The sequence below is a fragment of the Pyrgilauda ruficollis genome, unplaced genomic scaffold (genome assembly GCF_017590135.1).
Source record: "Pyrgilauda ruficollis isolate IOZ18807 unplaced genomic scaffold, ASM1759013v1 scaffold17, whole genome shotgun sequence".
Taxonomy (NCBI): Eukaryota; Metazoa; Chordata; class Aves; order Passeriformes; family Passeridae; genus Pyrgilauda; species Pyrgilauda ruficollis.
The window spans coordinates 2,058,692-2,073,087 of NW_024515875.1; the positions used below are offsets into that span (position 1 = coordinate 2,058,692).

The 14,396-nt window shown below is 40.9% G+C and overlaps 1 protein-coding gene across 1 annotated transcript in view; it reads left to right on the forward strand.

The window, feature by feature from the left end:
• ALCAM (activated leukocyte cell adhesion molecule) overlaps positions 1-14,396 on the forward strand; it is a 115,973-nt gene that overhangs the window by 72,842 nt on the left and 28,735 nt on the right. The window contains exons 2-3 of the mRNA XM_041464074.1: positions 7,648-7,748; positions 10,473-10,692. Coding sequence (XP_041320008.1) covers positions 7,648-7,748; positions 10,473-10,692 — 321 coding nt within the window. The remainder of the gene's footprint in view (positions 1-7,647; positions 7,749-10,472; positions 10,693-14,396) is intronic.

Here is a 14,396-nt window from a genome sequence, read left to right on the forward strand (position 1 = left end):
AGCTCATTTCTTAGTACTGGTAAGGAAAACACTTGTTTTATATGGTATTAGAAAGGCATATTTGTTAGTATTCATAAGAAAGACAATTTCTGAAGAGCTGACATGTTTCCTTAAGGATTTTTTTCCTCATTAATGGAGAAAAACTGTGTTTTGAACACACTTAATGCTTGTGTAGGGTAATGATAGCTGAATTCTGCTGGCATTTAATGCCTACTCTCTGATGCTTTCAGTATCTCTTTAGCTTTAAATACCCTGCCTGTTTCATGGTGTGTACTGTCCAGTGCCTCAATGTTGTTGGGTGCCAAGCCCCGTTTCTCTAGCCTGCTCAAATACTTGCCAAAATCAGTGTTAAGTACATAAGTGCTCCTCTATGTATGGGTTTGGCTGCTTGTGTCACTGGAGTTAAGGAAGTGTTTCTGACAAGCTTGTCAAAAGCAGCTCAACAACTTCCAGAGTCACAACCAGGTTTTCAGCTGGATCTTCTCCCTTTCCTTCCCTCTTCCCCCTCCCAAAAAAAAATCCACCCCAAAACAAACCAAAACCAGTCCCAAATGTGCAAGTTAACTTCACAGCTTCAAAGAGCTTGAGTTAGCAGTCTGTATTCTGAAGGGTAATTGCTGTCTGTTCCATCAGTGCTTGTAAGTTGAAAAAGGATTTTTTTTCCTTTGGTGTTAAAATTGCCTGGGCTCTAATATTATTCAGGGTTAAAACTAGTTGGAGGAATACTGTGATAAAGTATAGGAAACCCTTCAGCAATTTCTGTTATGTTGCTTTAAAAGTGTTTGGTGCATTAAATACTGATGTATATGTTTATGTACAATTAGTTTCCCTCTTGGATACTTTTGATGATTCTTTGTAACTAATGGTCCTTTTGACGAGCTAGTTGCTCTTGTGTGGGTTTATTTCACTATTTGAAGAGAGAGTGATAAGAAACAATATACTGTTTATATAACCTGTATCAGATAACATATCAACAAACACATGCACCTTTGTTTTTAATCATATTTGTACGGTGAAGATAATCACTGTTTGAATTTTCTTGGAAGTGTTTACCCTGCTTCCCTATTTTCATGTCCAGCATACAAATGATTATACCCGCCTAGCTGAAATAAGGGATGCCTTACGTGTGAGTTTTGATAACATGAGCCTTTTTTTTTCCTTGCTTTAACCAGTATTTTGACATCCTGAAGTGTATCTTGTGTTTTCTGTGCTATGTCAGAAAATTAATGAGCACTGTGTGAGCTGTGCATAGGACTGCCTGCTGTAGCTCATGTGAAGAGGCTTGTTCTCAGCAGAGCAGGCTGGATCACAAGGACCAGCTTGTTGAGAAAATGGCAGCTGGGTGATGTTTGGCTCCCTGGCTGTTGTGGCTCAGAAAAAAAAAAAAAAAAAAATATATATATATATATATATATTACATGTTTGCTGCATATGGTCTTCTTCTGCTATTGTGAAAGTCTTGAAAGCCTACTAAATTACTTACTGAACAAGTGACTTTGCCAGGCAATGAAAAGAGAGGGAGAAGGAGCAGCTAAAAGTTGAGCCTACCTGAGGAGTCCATGCAGCATGGAAAGCATGAGGAGTCCATGCAGCATGGAAAGCAGCTCTGGAGAGAAGACCATTTGGTAGACACAGAGCTGAATGGGAGCCAGTGATGTGCCCTTGCACAGAGATGGCTGATGAGATTCTGAGCAGCAATAGGGAAGCACTGCCAGCAGGCTGTGGGAGGTGATCCTTCCCCTCTGCTCAGTGCTGGTGAGGCCACACCTGGAGCAGTATGTCCTTTTCTGAGCACTGTAGTATGAGAGACATGGACATTCTGGAGAGAGTCCAGGGAAGGGCCACTGGATCACCTCCCCTAGAGGATAAACCTGAGAGAGATGGGACTGCTTAGGCTGGAGAGGGGAAGGCTCAGGGGAGTCTCCCCAGTGTGTACAAATACCTAATGGGGGGGCACAAAGAACATGTAGACAGGATCTTCTCAGTGATGCCCAGTGATGCAGTGGACACAATCTGAAGCGCAGGCTGTTACTCTGAACATCAGAAAACACTTCTTCCCTGTGAGAGTGACTGAGCACTGGCACAGCCTGCCCAGGGGGGCTGTGGTGTCTTCTTCTTTGGAGGTGTGCAAAAGCCATCTGGATGGGGTCCTGGGCAGCTGTAGGTCAGGGCTGTAGATTGCCCTGCTTAAGCAGGGTGGTTGGATCAGTTGCCTCCAGATGTCCCTTCCAACCTCAATCAGTCTGTGATTTTGTAAACTCTCTTTTTTTCTTTTTTTTTCTTTGAATAGTGCTTTTAATTAAATGAAAAATACTTTCCCATGTCAAAACCTGCTTTAAGGCATTATCAAGTATCAACAGTTGGGACAGTAGATATCTGCTGTCAAGTCTTGTCAAATCCAAAGCGGGAGAGATTTTCTTATACATTTTTGTATTGTACCAACACCCAGCTGTCATTCATATACTGCCTTGTCTTTAAAAAATAAAAAAAATATTTTTAATAAGAGTGTATTCAATGAGGAGTGATTAAGCTGGTGAAGGGTGTAGAGTGAGTCCTGTGATGAGTGGCTGAGGGAGCTGAGCTGTTTAGTCTGGAAACTAGGAGGCTTATCACTCTCTACAGCTACCTAAAAGTAGATTGTAGTGAGATGGGAGTCAAGAAATGGCCCTAGGTTGCAGCAGGGGACATTTAGATTGGCTGTTAGGAAAAATGTCTTTACCAAGAGGACTGTCATGCCCTGCAACAGGCTGCCCAGGAAAGTAGTAGAGTCATCATCCCTGGAGGCCTTTAAAAGACTTAGGGACATAGTAGAGTGGTGGGCCTGGCAGCATTAGGTTTCCAGATGGACTTAGTGATCTAAAGCATCTTTTCCAACATAAATGATTCTGCGATTCTAAATGGTGCCATCCCAATCTTAAGAACCTGTAATGGTTTTGTGAAACACTGATGTTTCCTAAAAAAAAAATCTTTTAGGTCAGTACCAGCCATTTATGCTGGTACCTAAGTGGGTACCCAGCAGGACCTATGTGTATGCCTATACAGCTGAAATCCCTTTAGGAAGTGGAGGGCAGAAAGAAAAATAGCAAGTAACTTTATAAAATATTTATTTCATGAGGCAAAGCTTTATAACCTCCCAGATTATATTTAGTACAGGCTAGTCTGGGCTACCTGGAGAAAAGATGGGAGGGCTAATGCCTCAATAAAAGATTTGGAGTGTTAATCCTAATGTAGAGTTTCCAAAGTAGTTAACTACAGTTTCTGAGGTAGGTGCTAAATAGACATAACAGCTCTTAAGTTTGGACACTGACATTGCAGAGGCTGCTAATTGACCTTCCCTGCTTCGTGCTGTTGATTGCTGCAAAGAACCATAGCAGCCAACATGTCCTGCTGTTCTCTAGTAATGAGACTTTGCTCCTTGGGTCCAGAAAGTGTAATAAAAAGCAGCATTGCTGAACCTGCCAGGGCAGAAGCATCAGCAGTAAAAAATTAAGTGCAAAGGAAAATACAGGGCATTTTTGTAGATGTAAAACATCATTTAAATCAGTGAATGCTCCCCAGACTTCCTCTGTTCTAGAAGTAAGCCCTGCTGTGCATGCCAGCGCAGAGGAGTCCTGGGCAGTACCTGTGCTAGTCAGTTTTCAGATACAGTCCTGTAGGCATCTAGAGGTGTCTGAACAGCTCTTGTTCTGTTTTGCATTTGTCCAAAAAACACTGCTCCTAAGCACATAGAAGATGTGTTTGTGGCAAGAAGTTGTTTTGGTATTGCAAACGGATGGTAGAGGTGGAAAACATGGGTGCTTTTGTTATTTCCTTGGAGAACCATCAACTTCCTAGTGTCTTTTTTCTTTTAACTCACCTTCTATGCATTCCTCCTATATGATCCTATTGATTTAAAAATAATAATTGGTCTAAAGTATGACCTGCCTCATACTTATGGTGAGGATCCAAAATAACAACGGTACCTTTTCTGTATTTAAGCTTCTGTTCAAGATTTTTTGTTTTGTCCCTTGAAGATGTGGGTACTGTTTGGTTCTTGCCTTGTGAAACACAGGCAGAGAGCAGGACAAAGAAGGATGCAGTTAGCACTGCCATAGGGACATGGAAAGTACTCCAATTAAAAGCATCAATAGCTATGTCATCTCAATTTACCAGTGTAAATTGAGTCTTTCTCTGAGCCATCATACCCCGTGAAGCTGTGGCTTTCTTCCCATGTTCTAACCTGTGTGGAAAGGTCTCATCTGGCTCAGAGTTTCTTCAGCACTGGATCAGAGGGAAATGAAGTAAATCTCAGCCTTCTCAAGCCTCTTATGTATGTAAAGAAATGGAAGGAAAGTGATATAGGTGTAGTTCAGACCTAGCAGGTAGAGCTGTTCTTGGTGTATGTGAGACAAGATCCTGCCTCTGAATTAGTGGTGTTATTCACAGCACTAGCTCAGTTTTAGAAACAACATCTGAAAATCACATAGGGAAGCTGGCTGAGCTCTTAATTAGCTACAGAAAGGTGCACCAGAAATAGAGCAAGGCAGGACATGATGCCCGGTGACGTCGCGTTATTCCCTGCGGTCGCCTTTGTACCCTCCGGCAGAGTTAATGAGAAATGAGAGCCCTGACATTGACCCTGCACCGTGTTAGGGCATGGAGCAATTTGTTAGGTATTTGTAGATCCTGCTTTCATTTTCTTTTTCTTAGAATGAGCTGGAAATTATGTAAAGAGGCCTGACAATATGATGGTAAGCACTGTTGTATCATTAAGCAATCATTTTTTTCTCTTTTTCATCCCACCATTTTACAAATATGTCTAGTAGCAACAGAGAGAGGAATTTCCAATTCTGTTGAAGTGGGTTTTTTTGTTGCTTTCTTAAATGTGTAGGTTGGTAGGGTCATTTTGTGGAGATTACTGCAGTTACTGTGGTGAAAGTTTGCAGTTGTTCAATTAATTTGCACTCCTTCCATGTGCTAGATCTGTTGCTACTGAAGTGGAACGAGAATATTTTGCAGGAGGACTTTTCTTACTCTTGCAAGCACTGTTTCTCTGTATTCAAAGTAAAACCTATGTCTTTCCGGTTCTGTGTTAACAAATTAATAGAAAAATGTGTGATTTTAGTATAGGCAGCATTTATGTCAAGTCATGAATTTGTCCATTTTAAGAAATGCCTTTCAGCTGAAAGAGTTCTAAAATCAGAAGTCAGTCTTTCCCTTTATCAGACCATTCACTAATTACCTACTCTGAATGCTGCAGAGTTTCTCCAGAAACATTTTCATTCTCCCTCCTGAGACTGTTGAGCCTTCAGTAGTGTAAACCTGCTATCTTAGCTATTCTGTAGGGCTAAATGGGTGTGTAGAAGAGAGCAGCATTTCAGAACTTAGGGGCTCATTTTGTTTTCCTCTAATGACAGGGAGTATTTCCCCTAATACCAAAGAGCATCTCGTATCAGAGGAGCAGTTTTTGGTTATACATGTGATGCCAAATGCTATTACAGATTTCAAATTACTAAATGACAGCTGGAATTTGAACAGGTACTAACCAGTTTACTAATTGAATATATATTTGCAAGTCTGTTGTAATTTTGCGCCCATGGGAGAGAACCAAAAAAAGGACAAAAAGGACAGCTTTTTCTAGCTCTTGCAAAAAAATGAAAATTAGGATTGCCCCCCTCCTGGTGATCAGAATGAAGATGAGTGCAAGAAAGGACCAAGGGAACAGTTTCTTCCAGCTTGGAATTTTACTTCCATTTATAGCTTGATATTGTAAAACATTGCTTCTGTTTCCATGAAATTGAAGTTATCTGATCTTTTTAAAAATTATTTTTAAAAAGATTGCTCTTACTCAGCACCACCTAGTGGAATGACCGCTATTGTCATTTAGGAAGCAGCTGGTCTCCATGAACCGTATAGAAAATTAGAGTATCCAGTCCCTAAAGTGTGAATAATGCATCTAAAGCATGTTTGTGACTAATTAATTAACAGAATCAGAAAGATTACCAGTGCTTTAGTTGAAAGGGGGGCGAGTGAAGGAAAGAAAGTTTAAGTTGAATGCGGGTAGTGGTGCCTGTTATCTCCTGTGTTCCTTTAGTCCATTAAGCTTCAACCTGCTTTTCTGCCTTAAGGATGTGGTGCCATCCAGATTGTAGCTTCTCTAAGGAAAGATTTTGCAATACTATTTCTTTGTGCAATGTCATACAGCACAAGCCCCACAGCCTCATTTGTCACTCTGACACACGTGATAAACACAAGCTGATGTTAACAGTGAGCTCTGGAGTCTTTCTAGTTTAAATTGCAGGCAAGGAATTCAGTGTTTGGCTCTTTGAAAAGGCATGATTTTCTTTAAAACAAAAAGAAGGTCCCTTGGAAAAACCTCCCTATTGAGTGCATCTATGCGCTGTATAGAATTCTCAGGTCCTCCAGGCAACAGCCTTAAGACTTGGGAAAAGCAAAGGGCAACAGCCTTAAGACTTGGGAAAAGCAAAGGGGTCTGTGGCTCGGGTCTTTGGGGGTGCATGTTTCTTTGTCTAGCTATTGAAAGGAAGGGCTGAATCTCCCGAAAAATTAATGTTTCTAGGAGGAATGGATGATTTTCCTCAGAAGCACCTGGCTACATCCACAGCATCTTACTTCACTCTCTTAAACACAGTTCCTTTGGCAGCAAGCCCTTAAGCTGTAGTTGCAAATGAAGAGACAGCAAAGGGGGAGATCCTGAATCTCTGGGGGAAGAATCTGACAGAAGCTGCAGATGTGTGGCTGAGAGCAGGCAGCCAGCACACTCTCTGGGCAAGCACTAGAAGCAAAATCTGTCTCCAGTGCAAAGAGCAGCAAACAAGAGGAGCTAAGGAAAGGAGAAGCAAAGTTGCATTGTAGCAAATGCACCAAGTTGTAGCATCTTCTCATTTAAGCTTCCTTGCATTTCAGCACTTCATCACTTTAAGGTCTGTTGTTTTTGTTCAATTCACATGTTTCGGACAATGAAAATGAGTGGGTCGGTTTTATTCTGTAAATGCATTAGCACAATAACATTATGCTGAGGTTTCCAAAAAAGCTGTTTTTAAATAACTCATTGAAGCATTTCACTTCATTTTTCCAAATTCTAAATGTGCTGACTAGTTTTTCTTGGTTTTTGGGTTTGTTTTTGTTTTTGTTGTTTATTTCCCCCAGGTTTTAGGGAACATATTTTAATATCATCATTCCCTTTTCTGTCATCATTTCCTGTCTTTTAAATGCTATTCAGCAGTCAGAGTATCATTTCTTTGCTGGCTTCCTCACAATATTGTGTTGCAATGCAACCTCTCCAGGCTATTTTATCAGATGAAGAAAATAAAGGTTTAGGGATTTTCCCTTTGTACATTTTGAGACAATCCTGATTGTAGTGTAGATATTCATCTAATTGAGCATGTGCAGTCCTGTTTAGAAATACACTTGGCTCCCATTGACTCTGGCAGGAAGCATGGGTTTAAAAAGGTCATAGCATTCACTTAACAAATTTAGGGATAGGCATTCTGTTTTGTTATAGGTTTGAGGATAAATCCTACATGCTGGAAAATCACCATTTGCAAAGGAGCTGCTGTTACAATAGGCGTGAACCAAATATTAGCTAGCATATGGTAATTCAAGAAAACACATAAAATTGTTTCCTCTCTTCTGTTTCTCCTCTAGCTCTGGGATTGTACACAGTAAATGCAATATATGGAGACACTATTACTATGCCTTGTCCTCTAGAAGTACCAGATGGTCTTATGTTTGGAAAATGGAAATATGTAAGTATATCTTGTCTTTATATTTTTTAGAGCTGTTATAAGATGATGTGTATTTTGTGTGTGTGTGTGCGAGACAGAAAGATTTTAAGATTCCAAACAACAGGATTTCTGCCTCATGTATGAAGCCATTTATTCCTGTTTGTAAGACTGCAAGATTCCAAGCTGTATAATTTCTGCCAAGTGTAGATTAGAGTTTTGAGGAATTAATCTCATTGTTCAAGAGAAATAATTATTCAGGAGTTCTCTGCCAGCCTGTATTAGAGATCTGGCATGTTATCCCATGGTGTCTCGCTCACTTGACAGAGCCATCGCTGTACATTTGAACACTTTTGAAGTCAGCTGCCTGGAGCAGAGCATGCTCCATCCCTGGGAAAAAGCACTGTCCCCGTCTTTGGTTGATCTGACAGTCACTGGGATCTGTTTCAGGCTTTGTTTTGCTCAATGCACAGCAGAGAAGAGAGCAGAGCTGACCTTGGGAGCGCTGCTGGTGGTTTCACTCTGCCATTTCTGGCAGGAAACAGGGGCAAAAACATGGGTGCTCTCTGGGTGTGCTGGTCAGCCTGCAGTAGGAGCACCACAGGATGAGCTCCTCCTGTGTATTATCACTATCCCAGGTCACAAAGAGGATCAGCATATCAAAGTAAAGGAAACCTGGAAGCATATCTGGATAAAAATGCTGGGATACCAAACCCCTTTTGCTTTTCAAACTGTATTGAGACAAATAGTTTTCCTGCCTCAGTGAAGTTCATCTAAATTTCCTCTTCTCAAATCAAATGTACCTGCAATAATAGATAATTTCTAGTGGATTTAAAATTATATAGTTCTCTCTCTTTTTGCAAATGGCATCCACCAGCTTATTTTTTTTACAGGAGAATGATCTGCCGGTGTTGGGGGGGAGTCCTATTCTCCCCTATCTCCTTCCTTTTTATCTTCAGGTTTGCAGCTTTTGTAGGCACATCCAGTCAATAATTCTTTTCCTGCAAACACTTTTCAGGAAATTAAGTTTGGGGAGAATGTTTCCCCAAAAAGGGACAGTAAAACTGTTTCACATGAGCATTCAGAAGATGGAGTGCTTACATTTTTCAGTGTCTTTTTCTGTCTGCTGACTTTTCTGAGGAAGACACTAGTCCATCTCTTTGAAAATGCAAGGATATTCTGAAAAAATGAAACACATTATTTCTTTCCATTACATTTGGGTTGTCTGTGTTGGACAAGTAACAAGTAGCAAGTGGAGATGTTGCAGCTTCTTCTGAATGGAAAGGAACACAAAACCTAACATGCTTAGAAGCCTGTCTAAGTTGCTATTGTATTGTTGACAGCCCACACAACCAAGGAAAAGTGGTACCTTTTCTCCCAGGACAGCTCACAGCATGGCAACAGAGAGGGTTGGATTGGGTTTTTTCATCAGGCGATTATTTCACTGGAAGAAGGATGAACTCTGTTTTCTTCTCTACTGCTTTATGAGGAGCAATTTGGGTTCTTGGTGGGAACCTGGATGCACTGGGAGACTTGCAGCATGGCAGTTGTTGCTCACTTCAATTTCTACCTGTGTGTGCTTGCAGCTGGGTGGGCTACAGGAGTTAGGAGCTCATTTGCGCTTGACAGCCAACTTCTTGTTCAGGTGTGTCAAGTCAAGACAGTAATTTCTGTGTGACAAACATTAGACAAAAAGAGTTAAAAGTAGGAGAGGGAGAAAGACTGTAAGGGAATTTAAACTTCTCAAGCAGCTGATGCCTCCTGCTCCCTGCCCAGCTCTGACAGCACTCATCTTGTCACAGCATCATCACTTTTTGTGAGCTTTGTGTACTGTGCAGTCCAGCTGAGGCGTTGTCCTGGGAACATTTCTAACATCAGTGCTGCAAGGTATAAGGGATAAAAGAGAATTAAAACCTTCTCCAGCACCCAGCACAATACTGAACATAAAGAGAGAATAAGTGTTTCACCTCTCTTTGAATAAAGGCAGACACTGTCTGTCTCTGCTCTGTGCATGTATTTGTGTGAGGAGGAAGGAATCAAATCCTATAGAACTGCGCCTGTAACTTCGTCATAAAAATATTTTTTTTTAATATGAGGGATTTGTGCAAGGCTGTAAAGTATGTATTCCTTCTTGGGATGGCAACTGCCTAAGGAGGATGTCTAGAAAACAATACTTTGCAATTAGCAATATTTTATTGTATGTATATTCCCATCTACAAGCTCTTGGGTCCTTTAAAGACAAAGGAAAAAAAAAAAAGCTAAGAACTAATTTAGAATAAAATAGAGAGTTATGCCTGACTACATCCTGCATTTGAAATGAAGTCTAAGTATCCCAAATAAACAATGGGAATATGTAAAACAATAATGTAAAAAAGGAAATTGGAGCTGCTGAGTCTAGCTCACACATGCTTCTATTTCAAATACTTTTTCATACAGACAAGTTTTTGCCAAGTGCTGCCAAAACCACCAGCTTTTATCAGAGAAAACCCTTTGCTATGCTGAGATTGAGCCAAAGGATTGAAATAATTTCTACTGATGATAGTCTCAATGTGTACCCTGGCAATCTTAAACTAGCTCTTATAACACTGAATTTCTTCTATCTGCAGCAGAAATTAATCAGGAAAAAAAGGCCATCTGATAGTTTGCAGATTTTTTTTTTTTTAATTATAGGTTTGTACCAATTGCAAACTTCAGGAACTTTTAAATGAGTGTTTTTGCAAAATAGAGGTGTTTATCCTTTTGTTATAGGAAATGCCAAATGGATCTCCAGTATTTATTGCCTTCAGATCATCAACAAAAAAAAATGTACAATATGATGATGTACCAGACTACAAAGACAGGTTGAGTCTCTCAGAAAACTATACATTATCCATCAAGAATGCAAGAATCAGTGATGAAAAGAGATTTGTATGCATGCTAGTTACAGAAGATGATGTTTCCGAAGAGCCGACGATAGTCAAAGTTTTCAGTAAGTAAATCTAGTTGTTACTACCATTAACATTCATCAGCATCTGAATCATAAATTACAGAAACTTTTGTTTAGGGCAGGATTAAAGCCAAGAAAGTAAGTTTGGCTCAGTAAATTACTAAGACTAGCAAATTTCTGCAGCTTTCAAAAATGTAATCTACTGGTGGCATTTATGTAACAGGACTGCCTGCACTTGCAGTTTATTCATGATAAGTGCTGGCTCAAAGAGAATTTTAGGCTTTGATAATGACTCACTTATGTGATGTCATTTGGCCTTGGAAATGAAAAATGTAAAATTAGCATTGATTATTTTCCATTTGTTCTCAGAGCAAATTTTTCTGCAGGAGGGAAACATTAACTGTGTGCGGTCTGTAGGATTATTTCAGGGGGAGGTTTGAAGTGGCTCTGAGCAGCTACTGTGCAACAGCACACACTGTGAGGGAGAGAGCAGGAGGCTGGAAAGTGATCCACCAGCCCCAAACGCTTGTTTTGTCCCCTGCTGGCTGGTAGGAAGGAGAAGTACCAGTCTGCCGTTCTCTCCTAGAGCGCAGCAAGGTCCATTAGTGTTTGCTATCACCACGGCTCCATGGCAAGGCTGGTCTGCAGTACAAACCCCAGCCCTGTGAGGCACAGCCCAGCTCAGAGCTCACACAGGAGCAGGGACAAGCCTGGTCCCTTCCTGGTGCTGATTCAGAGCAGGAGTGTAATCCATCAAACCCTGAGGCAGCCTGGGCTGGGTATCCATTGTGGCTTTTTAGAGACACAGGGCTGTGACTGCAGTGTCTTATCTTCCTTAGCTTCCTGTTTTTATATGGCTTTTGGCCTTTGTTGCCCTTCAGGCACAGATTTCTACAGAGTAAGTCTGTTGTGGGAACATGCTGACTGTGGGTATGGGCAGTTTCAAAGAGATCACACAGTGCTTGAAAAACAAAAATTCATGTTTTGGAAGGGCAGCCTTTTGCTTCTCTCAGGTAGAAGGTGCCAGAGAGTCCTCAATGATATCTATGCTGTCAGTCACATAAATGAGTTTAAAGCAAGATTAGGAGCCAATAGTAATTCCCTCATTTCACTTTCAATTTGACTGCAAGAACAATTGAATTAATGACAACAGGGAGGAGTCTGCTCAGAGCACACATAGTAAACACAGTGCTTCAAAGGAAATTATAAAGAATTATCATGTTTACTTATTGCACAGTAGTAAATATGTAGATGAGGCAGTAGTATATGGTAAAAAAAAACAACCCACTAACTGCTTGAATTACTGTGTACTCTACTAAGCATTAACACAATGCTAACTCAGCCATGAAGCACAGCTTCTCTGGTTTATTCTGTGCATTAATTCTAGTAGAGAAAGCTTCTATTTACTAAGGAAGATAAGAAGGGAGGATGCCACACATGCAACATGGCCAACTTAGCGCTGCAAGAAAAATTACCTTTGTGGTTTTTCACTTTGCATTCACAACTTTATTTACGGTTCTCTTAACTTTTCTTTGCATTTAATTTTCTTGTGTCTGGTTTTCGAGTTCTCATTTTTAGTTGCTCACCTGCTCAATTTAATTGCAGAAGAATTAAGAGTAGCTGGCAAGCTTCATTTATTTAATGAGGGGAGTTTCTAACTCATGGAGCCACAGGTACAGAGCTAGGCTGCTGCAGTGTGACCCTCATAAACCAGAATCTCATGCACCTGGAACTCAGCTGCATCCCAGAAGCCACGACTGATTCTGAGTTTTGCTGGAGCTTGTTCCGTTCTCAGCTGTGCTACCTGATTATCTGAGGACTGAGGAGCTGAAATGGCTCACTGTGCAGGTACCACCTGCTAGTCTCTCTCACTGACTACTCAAACAAGCACTACCAGCTTTCCAGATGGATCCTGTCAGCAACTTTTTTGTGGAATTAAATGGCCAGTTTCCAAAGCAGGGCAGCCCAGCAGACCGGAGCTGCTGTCCTACTGCACTGGCGCTTGGCTTTTGTAGGCAATGAACTCTTTTTCCCTCTATTATAAGGCTTATATAGAGCCGCAAAATACTCTGGCAAGCTCTTAAGCTGAGAGATAAGCAGTGTGCTGAAGTTGCAAACCCACCAAAGTGGGGTTTGCTGCCAAGTTTAAATTTTTTTCTCGCTTCAGACGCTGAGCTGGTAAATGCCGAGCGAGTGTTTTGCAGTGAATTACCTTGGTGCACGTGCAGCGGCTGCGGGGATCTGGCAGCAGGCGTTTCCTCTCAGAGGCTGCTGCTGGAGAGCAGGTGGCAGCCTCTCAACTGGAACACCTGCTCAGTCACAGGGCATTCAAAAGGGGGAGAGCCCCACTCGGCAGCTGCAGAGCAAGGGGGCCTCCCTTCCCCTCACAGGATCACTGCAGGGCAGGGGCATCCAAAACACCAAACCCAGGGTCTTCTCTAACCTGTCCTGGGGGAGATGAGATACAAAAGGAAGCAAGCAAGGTGTCGTGGCTTGATCAGATCGTGACTGGGACAGACAGACCCCTGTTTATGGGACCCAAAAATCTGACCCAGAAGGCCTGTTAATGGTTTTGTAAAACCATGTTTTCTTGAATTGACATGAAAATAATTTTTCCTTGACAGGTTCTTTTATGGAAAAGGTCCACCTTTTTCTTTTAAAGCTAACAAAAGAGAAATAAATATGCGTGTATCTCCTAAAAATAAAAATCCTTATTAGTCCTTTGAAGAAAATGTGGCGGTCTTAGTGTATAGCTTTGACTGTGTCTTTTGTTTGGTTTTGTTTTTTGCCACAAGCAAAGTTATTTGAAAGATGTTAGATGAATAGCTTCTTTTATTCACTTTCATTTCCCTTTTGAACTGATTTTGTTCCTTCCTGGGGTGGTCATTCAAGTGAAGAGTGTTTGTGCATTTGCACGTAAACAAGCACAGAAATAAAATGGATTATTGGGAAAACAGGCTTGCTACCTCTGTGACAACAGCAGCAGTGCATCTGCACATCTGCACATCAGTAACTTCATCAGTGTGTGTAGAGACTTTGGCAAGACAGTGGTCAAGTTCACTTGGGCCTGGGATTACCAACATACATGCGGTATTTCATAGGAAGCTTAATTTAGGGAAAGGGTTCTGTAAGCTGACATGGTTAAGAATGTTTCAGTCTGTAAAAGTATGGTTGTTTAAGCAGCACAGATAGGATGTAGAGCCTTTCCTTGACTGTATAGACATTGATTTATTTTTTTCCCTTCACTCTTCCCCTCTTCTTTTAAAATTGTGGGCAAAACTGTCTCTTTTGGAGATAAAAATTTGCATTCCGGGCTTCAGGCCAAACTGTTTAAACAGACAAGCTATATAGTCCCTAGAAAGTAGTCTTTTATGATAGAAACACTGATAGATCCTCCACTTTGGCAAGCTAAGAGATCCATCTACTATAATAAAAGTAAGTAAGAAGACTAACTGGCACTGGAAAAAAGTTTATTTTTTTTAAGAGAGTTATAACTAACACAGAATCAGTTAAAATAATTGCACTTTTCTCTATCATCTGAATCCTTAAATGTAATAATCCCAGTTATGAAAAATAAACATTAGAAGAATGATTAGGTTGAATTTGTTCCTTTATAATGTTGACAGCTCAGCTACAATAATATCTGCAGGAAAGCTGTTTTTTTTTGCTACAGTTTCTGTACTACTGGCTCCTTCTCCAGCATGTGTATCCTATAAATCAATAGATCAGGTTCTCTCCTCCTGGGT